Below are 20,016 nucleotides of genomic sequence, written 5' to 3' on the forward strand. Positions count from 1 at the left end.
GATCAATTTATTCAATTGAGGTTCAATGACCAAAATTGATGGGAATGTGCTCACACTTAAAACACCAATGACAAAATAGCTTCCCAAAGGCAAGACTCTACAGAGTAAGGCCACATGAAGAAAGCAGTTATTTCTTGTTGCTAAAAGTGTCATTTCCTACACCAATCTTACAAAAGACAAACACTGACAGTATCTACTTTCCTCTCTCCAGATTGATATTGTAAGTTCAAGTTCTGGTGAGGTGAACTTTATCTTTCAACTTTCCAAGTTCCAGTGAAATACTTTGGTAGACAACTACCTTGTGGTAGTTAGTAACATCCATAGAAGTCCAACTAAGGTTGATTGTACTTTTCAGTCTTCTGGAGTGAATAAAATAAGCACCAGTCATGTACTGAAGTTGTTTCTTGATTCTATCCCTTCTCCAGAAATGTTTTTATATTAGAAAATATTATTATTATCATTATTATTATTATTAGGGTAGCAAGCTGGGAGAATCATTAGAGCATCGGTCAAAATACTTAGCAGCATTTCTTCTGGCTCTCTATGTTCTGAGTTCAAATTCGACCAAGGTCAATCTTGCCATTCATCTTGTCAGTCTCAAGTACTATGGTCAATTCAATCAACAAATCCCCTGCCATTAAAATTGCTAGCCCTGTACCAGAATTTGAAACCATTAAAAGGCAGCAGGCTAGCAGAATCATCAGAATGCCAGGCAATATGCTCAGCAACATTTCTTCCAGTTCTTTACATTCTGAGTCTAAATGCTGCAAACACTGACTTTTCTATCCCCAACAACAACAACACATTTATGTACAATATTTCTTTGGTGAAGGGTTAAAATTATATCAGATTTGCAACAGATTAGAACTCATGCCCAACAAGCAGATACTTCAAAACATTCTTTACTCAACCATTTCACCTCTGATATATTATCAGGTTTTTCAGCCAGTTAAATCCTCTTATTTGTAAAGTTTGCTTGATATCAATATGGTCCCTACATAGTACGATCCTTAGAAAAGTCACCTGACATTTGATCCAGCTTTGAATAGTTTCCAAAAATGACTTTTAAAAGAAAGAACAACCTAATTCTCCAGTTCGGAGATCTGCCCAGGTGCCTCTATTTCAGTGTTATCCTGACTAGTTTAAAAACATCAAATTTCTGAATCTCTTTAAAGTAGATGCTAATGGCAGCTGATATGTCTTTACAAGATTTGTTCTGTCCACAATATTCAGCATAAATGTGTTCCAAATTGCTCAGATATATTTCTCAATATAAGAAACTACTGTTGTCGTCATCGTCGCTGTCATTGTTTTATACCCCTGTTTTCAAAGACATGCTAGTTCCAGCACAACCTCATGACAAAAAAAGAGAAAACTAACAATGTTTGTTGCTATAAATGATGTGGATATTCTGGTTTAATAATATTACACATCCGTTACGTTTTTTTTTTATTGTGCTACCTGGTGTATTTGGGTTGCCTTCACTGCAGCTTGAAGAGTTAGTATTTCCTCCATTTCTAATGTGGCTGGCCACTCTTTCAGTTGCCATGCACTTTACAAAATGACCAGAGTATATTTTATTGAGACCTCTACAAAGTCAACTCTGACCTGCATCAAACAACTAAATATTCCAGACAGACCACCCTGAATCTGAAGAGGAACAACAAAACGAGAAGCTTCTTCTGCTGAGTAAACTTTTGGCTGACAGTTTAGCTAGAATCGAAAATACATTAAGCAGATTTTTTCCCCTCTGATTGTAGAAACTACTACTTCAGTTGCTAAGCTGTAAATCCAACCAACTTTTTCTTTTCATTTAGCTCCTGTCAATAATGACAGGTTCCTCTTGAAAGTGTCCAGTATATACAAACTTCTTATGAGACTACACAGACTTTTACCACACAAATCAACAGAAAATTCTGAACACATAAAATCTTTCATTTCAATCTATAAATCTACAAAACCCAACCAAAGCAAACAACCATGTTAGCAATATAATAAGAAAACAAACATACCTTCATGGTGGTAGATCCAATAACTGTTGAGAAGGGAAAAAAAGATACCTTTGAGTAACAAACATATTTTAGCTTTTTACAACAATTATATTTAAAAAAAGCTTTCTAATATTTCTTTCATACTTCTTTTTCACTCTATAATTGATCAGTAATAGTCTATATAGCAAACTTCACCATTTCATTTCTAATAATACAAAACGAATAAATAGTTTGAACTCAGTCTCATTGATATTGATACTTGAGGTTAATTTGGAATACAGATTATCAATAATATTTTTTATTTAATTTATAAAACTTTTTGTGTTTGATCTATTTGTAAAGTAAATTACAAATCCATATCCATTAGATATAATTTAATCTATATATTGAGTGGGTATTTTGTCTGCAAATACTGAAGATTCTAACATTTGGGTGACTGATGAATCTAAATTTAATTATATACACAATATTACTTACATCCACTTCAAGGTTCCAAATGTATGTTTTTTTTTTTCTCATTAGTTAATCTTTTTTTTTTTCCAAATTGCTTTTTACATTGAGCCTCCAAATTCTGTCATGGTCAACTTTGCCATTCATCCTTTCAGGATCAATAAAATAAATCAGTGAAACACTGGAGTCAATGTAATTGACTTATCCCCTTCCCCCAAAACGGATGCCCTTATGACAAAATTTGAAACCATTATTATTATTATTATTACTATCATTTAATAATGACAGTAAGTTTTGCAAATTAAATCTTTCTACATTTTCACTAAAAAGCAGTTTGACCTCAAAAAATTAAAACAAAGCTTATTTATTTTTTTATGCAAGAATTACAAATAAGAAGCATCAACCAAATCAGTTAACATTTACAAATGCTCACCACTTGCCGGAACAGTTCATGGTAAATTAATATCAGGAAACATTGTTCCTATCTGTTACTTTTATTCATCAGAAGAACATTACCAATTCTTCTACCACCATCACCCAGTGGACTTTTAATAAGAAATGACCAGGAATATAGTTTGGCTTAAAGACCAAACTGATAAGAGATAACACAATAACACTATCACAAATTATAAACATATCACAAATGAGTCTTCATGTATAATTATTTTGTTTATCAAAAATAACTGGTTGGAGTAAATAAATGCAAGATATTTTGTTCAAATCAGATAAGAAATATTTACACACCAAAGGCAGAGCCCCAGTTTGGCTTTCGCCCTCATGGCAAAAACAAATTAAAGAATTAAAAGACCCTATCGTAATGCATATTTGTTGTGTTTATTCTATTATTCCTCTTCAGAGTCTGTTGCAGAGGGGGGATCCCTCAGTAGTATTCCAGGAGCTTCTTTCCCAAGTATTTCAACACCCCCATTACCTGACATCCATGTCTATTAAGATGCTGTCACTTCATGTTACCAATGTTGACGATTTGCTCTACCCACACACTGCAATGAAGCCCCAGCATGGCCACAGCCTTTGGGCTGAAACACATAAAAGAATAAGCCATGCAAGGAGGATGTATATTTTATGAAATGAAGATGCTGAAGGTGACGAGTGCCTTTCCAAAGAATATTCCTGGTTTCAGTGAAGTAAACCAGCTTCCCATCAGAGTTGAAACCTTGTCTCAGATAGACAATGCTCAACACACATTTTTTTAACATCTCCACATTATTTAATTAACAATTCTCAAAACAGTATATCTTCTATTATAATAACTTTATCATGGTGAATATTTTAATCAACTTCAATTTTTAAATACTAGAATAAACATGCACACATATAGCGTTAGAGAGAGAGAGAGAGAGAGAGAGAGAGAGAGAATTTGTGTGTGTCTGCAACATAGAAGATGAACAGAGTTGTTAGAGGGTGAGGTAGAATGTACTGAGATAATTGTTCTAGCTCTCTTTGCTCAAAACCCATATTACCAGCCTGCTGCTGTCACATCTTGAAGGTTCCACTGGGTTGAGGACAGGAAGGTCAAAAGGGTATCTATGTCTACTTGAAATTCCATAGCCACTTAAAACTATTAACAAAAGCACAATGGATGCTACCAAGTCATCTTTGATTGGGAGAGATGGCCATAATTGCACACACACACACACACACACACACACACACCACACACACACACACACACACACACACACACGTGTAGTTATACTGTTATATTTCAGAGATGGTCATTATTTTTTCTTGCCAAATAAACACACAGACTATATATTTGTGCTTCACTCATTTATTATTGTTCATATTTCATCTGATGTCTATAAGATTAAATAAACAAATTTTAAAAAATAAGAACAATAATAAATGAGTGAAGAATGAGTATACAGGGCTTTGTGTGTTTATTTGGCAAGAAAAAAAATGTCCCTCCCAAAACATAACAATACCTGTTTCAACACGTGATTTCACATCAGGAACCTTGCAAAACAAATTCATAAATAAATAGACAGACGGACGGACAGATATGCATATGTGTGTGCACATATATGTGAGTGTGTGCACACACATATGCATATATGACACACACACACTCTTTTTTCAGAAATCCCCACAATAATGTACTCAAATGAAATGCATCTATCTATCTGTCTGTCTGTCTGTCTGTCTACCTATCTACATAGACAGTCAGACAGACAGACAGACAGATAAATGTTAACACCAAAGATAATTCAGGAAATGCATAAATCACAGTAAAGTAAAATGACATTTTATGATAGATCAGATATATTAATAGAAGAAGAGAAAGTCTTATGTTGAGAATATCAATGATTAGACTGGAATAAACAATAATCCACATCCAAGGAAGGTTGAAAGCAACAAAGAAAATATCTTTCTCAATAACAACTGTATTAAGGATTGTTTCTGCCTTGTCTAAGTTGCAGTAATTGAAAAGAGAGAGAGCCAAAATGATATAATAATAATAATAATAGTAACTATATATATATATATGAGATAATATATATATGTATATGAGACAGAGATGAAAAAGTTAAAAAATAAAGCAAAAACAATTGAGCATTATTTTTGCCTGAGAAATTCAGAGAATGCAGACTATGACAATTTCAAATAAAAGAAAATTTTTAAAAATAATAATAAATGTAAATGAACATAAAATAAATACAATGAGTTGTCACAGTATATTATTGTAGCTTTGTACGATGGCATTGTTATTATTATTATTAAAATGAACTATTTTTTTTTTAATGTTGCAAAGAAAATGATAAGTAAAGGAGAAAACATGAAAAAGCAACCAACCTGCCGACACACCGACCAATTGCTGTCGTCGTGTTGGCATGGTTTCTACTTGATAAGTTGATTAGATTCCAAGAATAACAGAAGACAAGCCAATGTCAATAAACTGTCACTACTGATATTGTTTGTTCAGAACTGATCACATCAATTTTCTATCAATATTTTTCTGATTGAACCCAGAAGCATTGTGTTTGCAAGCACAACCTACTTATAAATGTTTACCTTATTAATAAATTGCAGTGGATGTATTTTAAGCAGGTAAAATACACCCAACAAAGATCTGGGAAGCAAAATGTTTAAAACAGATAAACTTTGAGATAAACTCAGATGTGGAATTAAAATACATTTGAAAAAAAAACAGGTTCATGCAGAATGAAAGACGGAATTATCTGACCAAAAGTGCTGGGGGAATATTAGACTAAAGGCAGCACCAAGAGCAGGGAAAACAATGATTCACTGATGTTTGGAATAAGACTGAAACATGCTCAGAGTTGTTTCTGGTTTTGCTGCAAAACTGAAAACATTAGTCACTGACTGATATATTTTTTTCTCTCACCATAAATAATATTTAGCTAATTAGGTAAATATGGGATCCCAAAATAAAATCATAGAAATCAGTTACTCACTTCACATTAATTAAATAAAAAAGAAAACTAAACTAGGATCCTTTATGAAGAGGAGTTAACAACTCGTGTACTGAATGTATACTAACAGATTTACCCCAATCCCCACTGGAGCAACAGGCAGGCATGCAGACACACACACACACACTAACTTGTCTAGACCAAAGGATTGCTAAACTGAGGTGTTTGAAGAAAGAATGCACCTTAATAATTGATACACACTAGATAATCACCATACCTGTTGAGACACAAAAAAAATCTGAAAAACCTTAATATTTAAAGGTTATCTGAACACGGAAGGGACATTGAAAAGCACAAGTCACTGTTCAATTATTCTATTTCATTTACAACATGCTACAAAGCAGGTGACCAGCCTAAACAAACATTAATCACACTGATAAATATCTCATGCCACGTTATTGACAGATATACAATTGTTGGCTGCCCAAAAATGAGTGTGTCCTGGTTTTTAGAAAAGATACATTATATGCCTGTGTGTCGAAAGAGGTAACTGGAAGGGCATTCAACAGTAAGCCATTGCCTCAAAAAGGTAACATCCAGAGGCTATTTGATTTTGAAAATTCAAGACATTTGCTTAATTATCAGATTCCAAAATTGATTGGTATTTGATAAGCTTTTCTCCAATTTTTACTCATTTTATAAATTTTCCTGAAATTTTGATTTTTTTTTTATGCCAAATATATTAACAATATCCTTTTGAGAGCATTTTACTTTTTAGGGGTATGGCAGGGCAAGGGACAGCAGTAATATAACTAACAAAGTTACAATGTACTGGAATGACACTGCCAACAAGCCCTTAAACACTACCATAGCTATATTTTTAACCAAATTATGATAAAAATGATATCATACTCAGTTAAAATCACATCCACGATTATATTAATCAAATAATAAAGATGCAGATCAAATACTTCTATTCTGTTCATATGAATGCATTATTCATGGGAAACCAACTGAATTTAAATAAGTTTCTTAAATAGACAAGCAGCCTCAGGGAAATGACATAAGCACCTCTCCAAGGTCAGCAGAAAACATTTGTAATGAAACAAAAATTAAGGAATTCGCAAAATGCTTTCAAAAATAATAACCAACATTTAAACCTTTCCCATCAAAACTGTTCATTACTTTCAACCCTTTACTAAAACCCACTGAAATTAGTTTATTAAATCCAACAATACACACTGCTCTAACTCAATCAGTCACTAACCCAATGGTTCTCAACCAGTCCTAACGGTCACAATGGACCCTTAGGGATCCACTTAAGATTTTGCTGTTAAAATTTATCTGCAATAAACTGGTTATACTTTTACAATACAAAATATTTTAACAACTGTTTTTATACAATTCCTAAAACTATTTAATTATAAAAGTATAATCGGATTTTCTTGAACATCAAAATGTCTAAGAAGGTCCATCCAAGTAAAACAGAAATGAAAGGGGTCCATAGGTATAAACTTGTTGGGAACCAGCACACAAGCCTTTATTATTCTACTTTGTATTAAAGGTGTTGACTCTTTAAGTCTATGGTGTGGACACTAATGAGACGCCAATAGACAGCCTACTGCACCAAACATAAAATCACTTTTCTTAAAAGCTATCAACTATTTTAGCACTTAAATAAAAAGAAAAAACATGAAAGTAGTGAACTATTTTTAGAAGACCTTTATTCTTGGCAACCAAATATATTTTTAGAGAAAAACTCTCTAAAGAATGAAATATACTTTTAAAGAAGAATTCTTTATAACATTTGTTCTTCAGAACGACATAGAAATATTCTCCAGCTTAAGACATTATGTAATAAACTATTAACTACTTTGTAGCTTGGTGGAGAGAATAAGCCAAATATAATTCCTTACTCAAAGACAATATCAGTAAGACAGAGTGAAGTACCAAAGTAGCTGAATGAATTATGACAGAGGATGTCAAACATTCAGCCCAAAGCAATGTTTTGTCTTCCACCACCACCACCACCACCAGTTCAATAAGAAATAAAATATTCTTTAGAATGTATATTGCTAGCATGCATTCAGAATAGGAGACAAACAAGATTAACACCGATTCCAGAGAAACAGATCAGTGCAGCTTAGAGAATCTTTTGTTACCTCAATCAAAAAAAAAAAAAAAAGAAACTTGCCTTACCTGTGCTCTTATACACAAGTGAGATGTGAGCTATTACAAAGATGATAGAACATCATCTGGGCATGATGCAGTGCCATGGAAAGATCCATACTGAGAATATCATTACAAGAGCACATTCAAAATGAGATAATTTGAGAACAAAGTGGGGTGAATAATGTGAGAGTAGCAAAAGCACAAGTTCCACTGGGCCAGACATGGAATGGTGCAGCTGCTGAGTGGTATCCAAGAGATCAGAAAAGGCCTCCATGAAGACAATTTAGTTAAGCAACTTGAGATGATAAAGAACCGCACAATCAAAACAAAATTGGAAGCACATTGTGACTAGTGGTGAATAACAGCACCTGATCATCTGGTGAACATTGTGATTTATCCATATACAAAAAGACTTATTTCCTTTTCACTTTGACTATACACGATGAGTGAACACAAGTTTCATTCTCCCCAATTCTCACCCCCTTACACCTATCACTCCCCTATTTATGGTACTACTCAGCTGATGCAATCACCTGAGAGCCAAATTGGCACATATAACATTCCCTTCCTTCTGGTTACCTCCATTGCTCCTCCCCTACTTCTTGGAACCACTTTGATTTCTCGTTACCCTCCCTTTCTCACACTATTTCTACCAATCACCTCCTTCTGTACCTTCAGGCCCTGACCCCTCTCCATTGCTATACTCCTCCATTCATCATGCTTCACTTACTGTAACAGCCCCTTATATCCCTCCGTATCTCCCTCACCTCTGCCCCTACTCTTTGCTACTTTCTGATCTATTCTCCTCCTTGAACCACTCCTATATATCTCTCACCTTCCACCTCTTCATGCAGATATTTCCCTCACCCACACACTACACCCCTCTTGTTCATTACTCTCTACATTCACTGTCACCTCCATCTTTCACCACCTTAGTTTGAAAGCATCCATTCTCTCCTATCCTCCCATGGTGGTTTTTATGTGTTACCAGCACAGCCTCATCATGATCGTTTCATGTCTGCATTCCATGGATGAGACAGTCTGACAAGAGCTGGCCAGGCAGAAACCTGCACCAGACTTCTGGAACTGTTCTGGCAGGATTTTTACAGATGGATGCAGTCCTGCAGCTTGGCAAATCTTGTTAACCCATCCAACCCATGCCAGCATCGAAAGTGGACGTTAAGTGGTGATGATGATGATGTTTGTCCAAATGGATTCTCTAAGTATGAAAGGTTTTGCAGCTGAAACAGTGCAAGCTTTCTCTAACAAGCATCAGTTTTCTCAAGAACCATATACATTTCTTTGGACAATTTCCATCTGTTTTCACTCTAAAGACTTTGGCTTTATAGGACTGTGTGTACGCTATGCTGATGAGTTTCTCCTATACATCTCTGCACACAAACTTTACTGACATCTCTAAATTCTTGCCTTTTTTTATTGTTCATAAAGTTATAATATACATTGACCCTTTTATCAATTTACTATGGCCTACGTTATAAACAGACTTTTAAGAACAATTGTCCCTATTTGGCCCATTTGTTCAATTCAGCCCACAAGGTCCACTTTATGCTTCAATTCTGCAAAACCAAACAAGTTTGACAGTCTTGAATTAAGACACTATCCTCTCAGCTGAAGAGAGCTTGATGAAGTGTCAAAATGACTTATTTCATTCAACTGATCTGAATGTGTCGTTGATCTGAGTGTCACAGAATATTGGTCAACTTGGGGTAAGCTAAATGTGCACTTAGGCTTTGATTCCCAGTTATGTTACACCACTTCCTTGTATTTGTAAAGTTCAGTCACAGAGTGAATAATCTAAAGGTCCTTTAAAAGCTGAGCTGCTCTTAAATACATTCTATGAAGATCAAGCTGCCAGTCGTGACCAGACAATCCTTTTAAGAATTATACAACAATTTTATTAAAAAGCACTCACTACACTCTCAGAGTGGTTGGCTTTAGGAAGGGCAACCAGCTGTAGAAACATTGCCAGATCAGATTAGAGCCTGGTGCAGTTGCTAGTTCTCCAGACCTCAGCCCATGCCATCATGGAAAACAAACGTTAAACAATGATGATGATGATGGTGGTGATGATTGAAATTTATTTTAAAGTTAACAGAGGATTGAAAGACAGAATTAGACCCTGCTGGAACTGAACTTGGAACCAAGATAGTCATCACAATATACCACAACACATTACAAGAGCAATCTCTACTTGTCTAAACACACGAAAGAATATTAGCAGCAATCACAAGACTTTAAAGCCATTATGTTAAGACATCAGGTGGTACAGCTGGCTTAGTAATAGATTCTACTGATGCCAGCTGAATCTAGTTTAGAGTAGTATTTGTTCTAATACACCGTTTCCAACACTGGTTTTTTTTTTTTTCCTTCAATACATACACCAGTTTTGTTGCTGTCAATTGTATATAAAACACATTATTTCTACGGGATGCATTCAATGAATGAGCAGAATAAATTCAAACAAACCCATTGTAACAAATAAGTTATTCAACAAGACTAATTATAAATCAAATTCTATGTCAGTCTATTTTGTTTCCATTAGTTATAACTTTTACATCTTCCTCTTCATCATCATTATAGTCAAATTTACTCTCAACTGCTATTATTAGTTTTGTATTTATGTATAATTATTTTTAAATACATTTTTATATTATAAGTATAGACATTTTTATAGATTATGTATGCAAGCCACAAAACTTTATTGCTTTGGCGTATATCTCAATATTGAACATTGAAAACCCAGCAAGGGTTATTTGTGAATTATGGCCAGCTTCTACATGCTTCAAGCAACAAAATTCTATTTATAAGGTATTGGTCAATCCTGGGCCCCCAAGGCTATTGAAGGAAACACAAGCTTAGAGCGTCATATGGTAGGAGTGAACTGAGAATAACATGACTGCAAAGTACATTTCTTAACCACACAACAATGCCTGCATCGTGTGTGTGTGTATCTGGCAGGTAGATAGGTAGATAGATAGGTAGATAGATAGGTAGATAGATTTTTACACTAGCACAGTAGTTAAGAAAAAACTGTCTAGCTCTAGCTTAGATCCCTTTCTAATACATGTGCTGATGTGTGTGTGCGTGTGCGTGTGTGTGTGTGTGTGTGTGTATGTATAAATATATATACATACAGAGTATTTTTTTAAAAAAGCATTATCTAATTTTAATCTATTAATTGTTAAATAAATACAAAACCTTTCATAAATATTTCTTTTGTTAAACCTGTACAGCTTCAGCAATTACTGTTGCTATGGAAATACTCTAAGTATTTATAAACATCTTTATTTCATCCTGTTTTCACTGAAGAAATCATTGTATCAGATTTATAAATATAATTGAATCGTATAAATATTTCTGGAGAATCTGTATTGGTAGCTGTCTAGACACACACACACACACAAGCACATGCACACAAAGAAATGTATGTATGTATGTACATATATGCCTGCATATACATACGTGCATTGAAACAAACTACATGGTGACAGATGGGCAAACAGGAAGGGGCAAAGGAATCTGGGGTTGTACCAAGCAGCTCCCCATCAACAGTGGGGTGTAGTGTTGTTCAAGTTAACCAAGTTACACTATCAGGAGGTGTTTGAGTCTGTTCCTTACACATAGACACTAGAGTCACTATGCCTTACCAAAGTCCCATCTGCTTAGACAATAATATGGTCCATACAGCTGAAGTTATAACTCTAATCAGAAACAGAATTAGGTTATTGACAAGAATACTTCAGAGAGACTGATTGTCTGTAATGCTTTTCATTGTGGCAGTGAACCTGTTGTCAGCCCTGCTGAGGAACTGTCAAGGCTTCCATAGAGGAGGAAAATATTGTCACCCAAAATCAATGACCTGATATTGCACTATAGGACAGGGAACAAAAATCATGCACCATTGTAGAGGTCCCATGCCCAACAGATATGAGTTATCAAAAAAATTAGAATTTCTATAATGCATTAATGAGGAACTTACAGCTATTATACCAAGGCCAGAGGTTTTCATTTGGACATTTTATCAAAGGTGTACTGGATTATATAACAGATTTGCATAAAAGCCTGGAAATGCTGGAATTTTCAAAGAAAGAAGAAAGAAAACTGATTTGTATCGTCCAAATATAAAGTATTAGGAGTAAAAGTTTGTAAAACTTTCTGTTGGAATTTCCAGCAATGAATATATGCCAACAATCACATGTGCATATGGCACACATGCACATGTGCATGCACACAGTAATCAGATATATTTTAAAGGGGTATGCACATCCATTACATGAATGCAGGTATATTTACACATGCACTTATAAGTGTAAACACAGGTTTCCAAATCCCTGGAACTGACTGAAACACTTGCTAATGACCAGCTTGAATATCACAAGGAAGAACTTAAATATGATGGTTAACATAAGACCTGAACATATGTTCAGATGGTGGTCAGATGTCCAGCCACTTAACTTCTCAGCTGATGTAATTAATTGAAGTGATCTGTATGGAGATATCTCTCTGCCAGTTACCAAAGAACAACACTGAATGACTGGAATTTATTGTGAACTATTTGAGCGAATGAGAATTATTCTCTTGTATGACTTACTTCAAATTTTGGACCAGGTGCTGAACCCTCTAGAATCTATTCCAATTTAAGACTAGCAGTGACACAACTGATGATAATTCTATTCTATGACATCCAATATATATATATATATATATATATATATATATATATATATAGGGTGTGATGAATGTATTGTCATCTAAATTACAAAATGAAAATGAAAGTAACACTGACATCTCATTTTAACAGATATATTTACCAAAATTACATAAAAATATCCTGAAATACTAAAGAGTAAATTTATTCAATAAAATCACCACTGGCTTCAACCATAACCTCCAAACGACTTTGGAATTTCCTCCAACTCTTCTGGATGGTCGCCTTTAAGTTGGTGAATGCTGCTATAATGCTTGTCTTCTCTCCAAATATATATATATTCTACAGTTTGCAGGAGATGACTGTGAATGTGAAACTCAACAGAGTGGAATCAATTTGTTGCTTGGTAGTTGTTGTGGTGGTGGTAGTTGCTGTTGTGTTGGCAAATGAAAATGTATTTCTTGGCAGAGTGAAGAAGTAACTGACAACACTCGCAAATAATTACCATATGGTGGTCTCTGTGTTAGTCTTTTACAAATACTAACAACAATAATTACACTGTGGGAGAGATGGAAGAATAGCACCACATCGAGAGATGATACGTGTGAGACATTGTGTGAATGTTTAGTTGAGTCTGTCCAAGATGTCAGCATGAATGTCCCTGGCAAGAGCTGGAAGCGTATTTCACTCAGCCACCTTCAATGCTCTACCTGTGAGACGTGTAAATGAGTCGGATGGTCTCAACACCCTGCAAAGAGTTGGCACCAAAAAGGATTCTTTTATAGGGAACCAAAAGAAGATTCTAGAAAATTGAATCACGTGATGGCTTGATGCTGATTGTTTGCTTAATAGACATATCTTGTGGAAATTGGGGTTTGCTTGTGATATCTGACCATGTATTCAGAGATTTGGTTATGAATGCCTGCTACAACTTTGTACATGGTTAGAATTGCAGTTCAATGAATATAACATTGTGGTCAATCTGCAGCAATATGGCATATACTGGACAGTTGACATTAAAATAACATTAACAGATATCTAAATAAACTATATCAAGAGCTCAACATTCTACAGATAAAACACAGTCTATTAAAACCTTAAGTGTTTTGATTGTAAGATTAAAAGTAGACAATTTCAAACAGTTACCACTTAAAACATTTAAGCCATTAAACAGGTCATTGAAAATGTTTTAATTAAAAGATCTTAGGAAAAAAAAGAAAAAAAACCTGAAAATTCTAAAATGGAATCAATACATTAACATGTTAAGTTTGGAAATAAGAAATTGAAATAAAAATAGCATTTTCTTAATGAGAAACAATTAAAGATAACAGCAAAATAAAGAATAAGTGTTTAGCGGTAACTGTCTGGTAAATTACTGATAGACTTTGTTTGGGGGAAGAATTGTGTGTGTGTGTATGTGTGTGTGTCTGTGTGTGTGCGCGTGTTTGTGCATGTCTGTGCATGTATGTGTGTCTGTGCATATGTGTGTGTGTGTGCAAACTCAAGCACACACTGGCAGAAAAATCAGACAACCATGCGGAGAGACCGTTGTATTTTCTTCCAGAGTTTATCATTGCTGTCTTATTGTTTTGGGTCAAGAATATAAAAGAGATGCCACTAGAAAAACGTCGGTAGATAATCACTAATCTACATAAAAACATAATACTCTAGGACTAATGACTGTTAATTATTGCTAGTTGTAAACTATAGATAGAACTACTGGTTTGTAGTGTGATGTAAATAATGAGATGTAGCTTCCTATAATGGAAAGATGTCTTGAAAACTAGTTGTAATGTGGTGGTGTTCAATCAGATTTAGCTTCCAGAAAACCTAAAGTGCACATAAATATAGGGGTTTAGCTGCATTCAGTGTTAATTCAATGATGCCAAATTCCCTTTCAAGGGATCCTCGAGGCATAGCAGCATTTGTTCATTTGTCATCCAGGCAATGACATGACCTTGCTGCAGGCAATCATCCAGTTGTGCAGCAGTCTTTTCATGCAATTGTGCAACATTCTTCAGCCAATAGCCTTGTACTCCCTCTGGGCCTGGTCCTTTCCAATTTGCTATCTTTTTTTAAGTTCTGTCTCACTGTATATAGATTAATTTTGATGTCCTTTTGTCTTGGTACAGTTGCAAGTTATCTTTCCACATTTGTTAACCACTCCACTCTTTCTTTATGTTTTGCCAGCCTGTTCCACAGCTCTCCCCAAAATTCTTTACTTTCTTCCACATCTAGAATCAGTTCCTGGTGTTGGCTTCCCTCTATTTCCTCAAATAGATGCCTTCTATTTGTTTGGAACAGTCTATTCTTTTAGTGCTGTCACCTTGTGTACCAATTTTTCATGTACTTTTTGCTTTCCTCTTTCTTCTAACTTGCACTGTCTACTCAATTTTCTGATTACTATCTTATTCTTGGGTTCTCCTATCATTATCCAATTCAATTATCCCACTTCTTTCCGTGTCTTTTCCGGCTTCATTCGTATTCTCTTCCTCCAGTTTGGTTCTTTTTCATTTGCTTTTATGCTTCTTGGAATTTCTTCAATCTCTACTCCCGTAATCCAGTAATTCCCAAAGATTGCTCTTGCTTGGTCTATCAATCACTCAACGGATGCTTCAAAACCTCCTTTTTCATCCCATATTCTCTTCATTCCATTCATGAACCCTCTTTTATTTGGCTCACTTCTCAGCCAGCTTTCTATTACTGTTTTGTTTATTTCTTTTACCCATTTCATTTTTTCCCCATTTGCTCTTTGGACTGCAATTTTGGTTCTGATCAATAGCTTGATGACAACCTACCAGAACTTGATTAGTTACTCCCTGCCTGCCGTGCGCAACACCTTCACTGTTAACAGTTCCAGTCCTGTTAGCGCAGTTGTGGTTATTATTCAATTTTGACATCACTCATCTAGAGGTAGTAATTGTAAGGTTGTGCAATCACCAGTATTTTTACCGTGACACCATCACTAGGTGGGTTGCTAGCCAAGGCTCCAAGAGTCCACAACTACCCTCGTGTACACTGCTTTAGGTGCCAGTCTCAATCAATCCATTGTTTTATATCTTTGTATTTGACATTTTGACTCATGAGAAAGTAGATTATTATTATTATTATTATTATTATTATTCAAAAGAGTGGTCAGTGGTATATCTGGTCATCTAAGAGAATCTCCAGTTTCATTCCTTTTGGACATTAAAGCTGCCACACAATGTTCAAAAGCTGACTTTGAAAGAAAGCCTACACTCTTACAATTACCTGATTTTTATTTATTCTTTGTGAAAAATAAACTGCAAAGCAACATCAGAAACGAGAGAGAGAGAGAGAGAGAGAGAGAGAGAGAGAGAGCCATATTCAGTAATTATCATTTCATTCACAAACAGCCACATAGAAAGACACACTACAATACAACATCTGGATTGTAAAAGAGATTTTGAACATTGGTGCAGTATTAATGAAAATTAATATTTCAAGAAGTAGAATCCAGATTAATTAAATATGGAACTGTCTTTTTATTATGTAGTTATCTAATTTATCATTTAACTATTTTATTTGACAACTAGCCATCTATTAGCCATGGGCATATCTAATATGCCATATTAAAAATGCTAACACTGGCTGCACTTTAACTGTTATGGCAACATCCATTCTTGCATCTTTACAAAGAAAGATGGTTATTAACATCATCATCAGTTATAGTTAATAAACTTAGCAGATAAAATCAAATGAAAAAGTTAAGTTATCCAAAGAGGAGGGGAAATTTGTTTCTGGAGAAAGGGTGTGTTTTGTGGGGAGGAAGGAGGAGGAGAAGGTACATTTGCAGAAGTAGGAGATATGTATATGTGGAAGGAGGAGATAAGTTTGAAAGGTGCAGGGAAGTATGTGAAGTGGAGGGGGAGTATTTATGTGGGAGAAGATATGTTTGTAAATGTAAGATATGTTTATGTAGATGGGTGGGTGTGTTTATGTGTAGGAGGAGGAGGAGGAGCCATGTTTATGTGGAAGAAGAGGCATGTTTATGTAGGGGAGGAGCCATGTATGTGTGGGAAGAAGGAGGAGGTATGTTTATGAGGGGTAGATACATATAGGTTTATGTGGTGCATAAGGTGTGTATGTGTGTGGGGAGTAATTATGTTTATGAAGAGGTGTGTGTGTGTGTGTGTGTGCGCACTAGAAATATGTCCAAGAAAGGTATTTGGAATGGAGGAGGTTGCATTTGCACGTGTCATCTCTCTGTGTATCAGTCTGCACATGGAAAGGTTGCGTGCACGCTGTATGTTTGATTGCATTTCCTAAATGATCTGTTATAAGTTACTCATGACCCTCTGGTATTACTGGTAGAGCCAACAGAGATGAAACACCATGCCAGCCCTTGCCAGACTTGAACCAGACTGTGCAAGACTTTTACAAACGATTGGACTAAAGTGTACCTGACAATAATTACATTCGTTTCCTCAATACAAAGGGTCAGTAAGTGTAGTAGGCACGTTAAGGACATGGTCACTTTGGTGACAGTTGAAGCAGGTGGTGGTCAACTTTTCATGAATACTAGGGGCTGAGATACATTGGGCCAGGACTTAACACTCACTTTTGAAGCTTTATGCAGGTGAGAGAGAACCTCCCCTTCTCCTCCCTCCTCCCAGATAGGGCACCAATCTACCAAAGATACATATCTCAATGTACCAACCCCAACATCATTACTGCACCACTATTGCTAATCAGTCTACTAATGTTTTTGTAATATAGTTGACCTTGGGCCAAGAAGCAACACTTTATCACTGAAGGGTTAGTACCAACAGCACACTAAGTAGCCAGCTTTCTATCGCAAAACTTATCTTTACCACTTGATTCTTCTACATAACTAAATGACTGCGAATAATTTCAGCCTTATTATTGAAGCTTCACAGATATCTGCTTCTCAGCCTTTTCTCACTTCTCTATGTATGGCTATGTACGTGATTATAGGTCTATATATGCTTGCGTAAGTGTTTACATATGTTTGTTAACAGTGTATGTGCACACATGAGTATCTTTGTCAGTGTATTTACTTCAGGTGTATATCGCTTAGTTTACACATACATATACAATGCTAGATAGTCAAATACATGTACATAAATATATTACACACACACGTGTGTGTATATGTATGTATGTGTGTATATATATATAATGGGAGAGAGAGATGAGACAAAGACACAGTGCCACGGTTCCACACAAATATACAAGTTGAGTTTTAATATATTCAGCTCCATGATCAGACTAACTATTACAATATTTAGTAAAGGCTGCAAGAGGGTGGGAATAATCAGGTGTTATATAGACCACCTCTTAAATTCAATACCCTAAAATTGCCTGTCACATTGGTTTCCATGTGATTTAATTCTAAAACTGAGGCCTTCTATTTTTCTTCTTCAACACAAAGTAAATACAATTTTTTTACCACTACTACCACTAATATTACTACTACTACTACTACTACTACCACACCACCACCACCACTACTACTACCACCACCACCACTACTACTGTTGAAGATGGACAGTACATTGTCTGAGAGCGCAGGTGTGTATATATGAATAATAATTAATCTATAAATGTATGCAAGTGAGTGTGTGTGTATGGATGTATATATACATTCTATATAGCCATGAGATGGATTTAAATATATTCACACACATTCCTATATACTATATGTGTGTATGTAAATATATACATTAACATGTGTGTGTGCGTGTGTGTGCGTGTATGCGTATTTATAAACATGAAATGTAGGAAGATGTAAGCAGACCTGAGAGAATGCTGGGAAACCGATAACATTAAATGTCTAAATACAAACAGTAAATTGAGAAAATACACACATGTATATACAACAATACAACAACTAAAAAAAAAAGCCAAGTAAGAAAAATCTAGAAGATTAATTGGTAAATGTAAGAAGAGTATAGAGGAAGAAAGTAAGAAAAGTGGTGGAAGGTTGTAGCGTGTGAGGAGGAGAGATATAGTTACAGCCATGTACAAAAATAAATTACAAAACGGACTTTGAAAAGGTAAAAATAAAGGTGGTTTATTCCGTCTTGAAGCATAAAGATGGGAAGACAACATCAAAGGAGGGGGCTGATGGATCTCATTTCCTATATAAACACTTATGGTCAGAGAGAGAGAGACTTCACATGAAAACACGCATATGTTGAATAAACAAAGTAATGAAAGTAATAAATATAAATTCAAAACATGGTTTGGTTTTGAAGGCTGAAATATATATTAAGATTGTAATATTTTAAATAATTGTCTACAGGTGCATATTGAAATGGCATATATGCGGATCTGAGTACACACACACACAGATACACTCACACACACGATTCATACATATACATATATACACTAATGCTTAAAGAGACATAAATAGACATAAAACTACAAAAAAAAATAAAATAAAACACACACACACATAACTACAACATTCCAGTGTGTGATCAATGTCAATTTAAACAAATGAGTTTTTCCCAAGTTGTGGAATCAAACAAGATCAGTTTTAAATAATGAACTTGTCAACTGTTTTGACCTTTTCAAATATCAACATCTGTTCTTTGCCTTTACCTTGAACCTGTGCTCCACTGGCTTCTTACCTTGTCGACACCAGTCAGTGTAGGCGGAACCACACAACAAAGAAATATTTCCATTGTTTTACAAAACAGCATAATGATTATATCAGGTAGTTGCAGTGGTGGAAGCACTCAATAACAGTGCAGTGCCAGGCTAAGGCTGATATTCTTTATTAGTCTTCCAATTGGGGAGAAAATACTAAATACCAGTAACAGTTTACTTCAATGATAACACAGGCATGGAATTGTGGTTAAGAAGTTTGCTTCCCAACCATAGTACCTTGGGCAAATGTCTACCACTACATTGCCCTGGGCCAACCAAAGCCTTGTGAGTGGGTTTGGTAGATGCAAACTGAAACAAACTCAGTGTGTGTGTGTTTGTGTGTGTGTGTGTGCATTTACACTGTGCCATGCATGCATGCACATGTTTTTATCTCATTGTCTTGACATCACATGATAGTTATAAATGAAAAGATGTCTGGCCATGAGGAAGTATTAACTTGCTCGGGAACAGGTGAAGGTCAGCAAGAGGAAAAGCATTCAACCATAGAAAATCTACCTCAATGAACTGTCCAACTCACGCAAGCATGGAAAAGTGGATGTTAAAACAATGATAATGATGATCACCAAGTCAGTAGAGAGGAATAATCATTAAGGTGTTGATAAAATGAAATCATGCCAAGGTGAAACTTTGTCTCTTCTGCACTCACTAAAATGAAGTACTTGCCCTATACCTCTGT

The 20,016-nt window shown here is 35.3% G+C and overlaps 1 protein-coding gene across 1 annotated transcript in view; it reads right to left on the bottom strand.

Annotated features, from left to right (window-relative positions):
* The window catches only part of LOC118767840 (spermatogenesis-associated protein 22-like), a 66,536-nt gene extending 47,246 nt beyond the window's left edge, over nucleotides 1-19,290 (bottom strand). Inside the window, exons 1-2 of the mRNA XM_036513142.1 lie at nucleotides 19,272-19,290; nucleotides 2,013-2,035 (exon numbers count right to left, since the gene is read on the bottom strand). Coding sequence (XP_036369035.1) covers nucleotides 2,013-2,018 — 6 coding nt within the window. The 5' untranslated portion in view covers nucleotides 2,019-2,035; nucleotides 19,272-19,290. The remainder of the gene's footprint in view (nucleotides 1-2,012; nucleotides 2,036-19,271) is intronic.
* Between the last annotated feature and the right edge of the window lie 726 nt (nucleotides 19,291-20,016).

This window comes from Octopus sinensis, linkage group LG25, assembly GCF_006345805.1.
Source record: "Octopus sinensis linkage group LG25, ASM634580v1, whole genome shotgun sequence".
Lineage (NCBI taxonomy): Eukaryota > Metazoa > Mollusca > Cephalopoda > Octopoda > Octopodidae > Octopus > Octopus sinensis.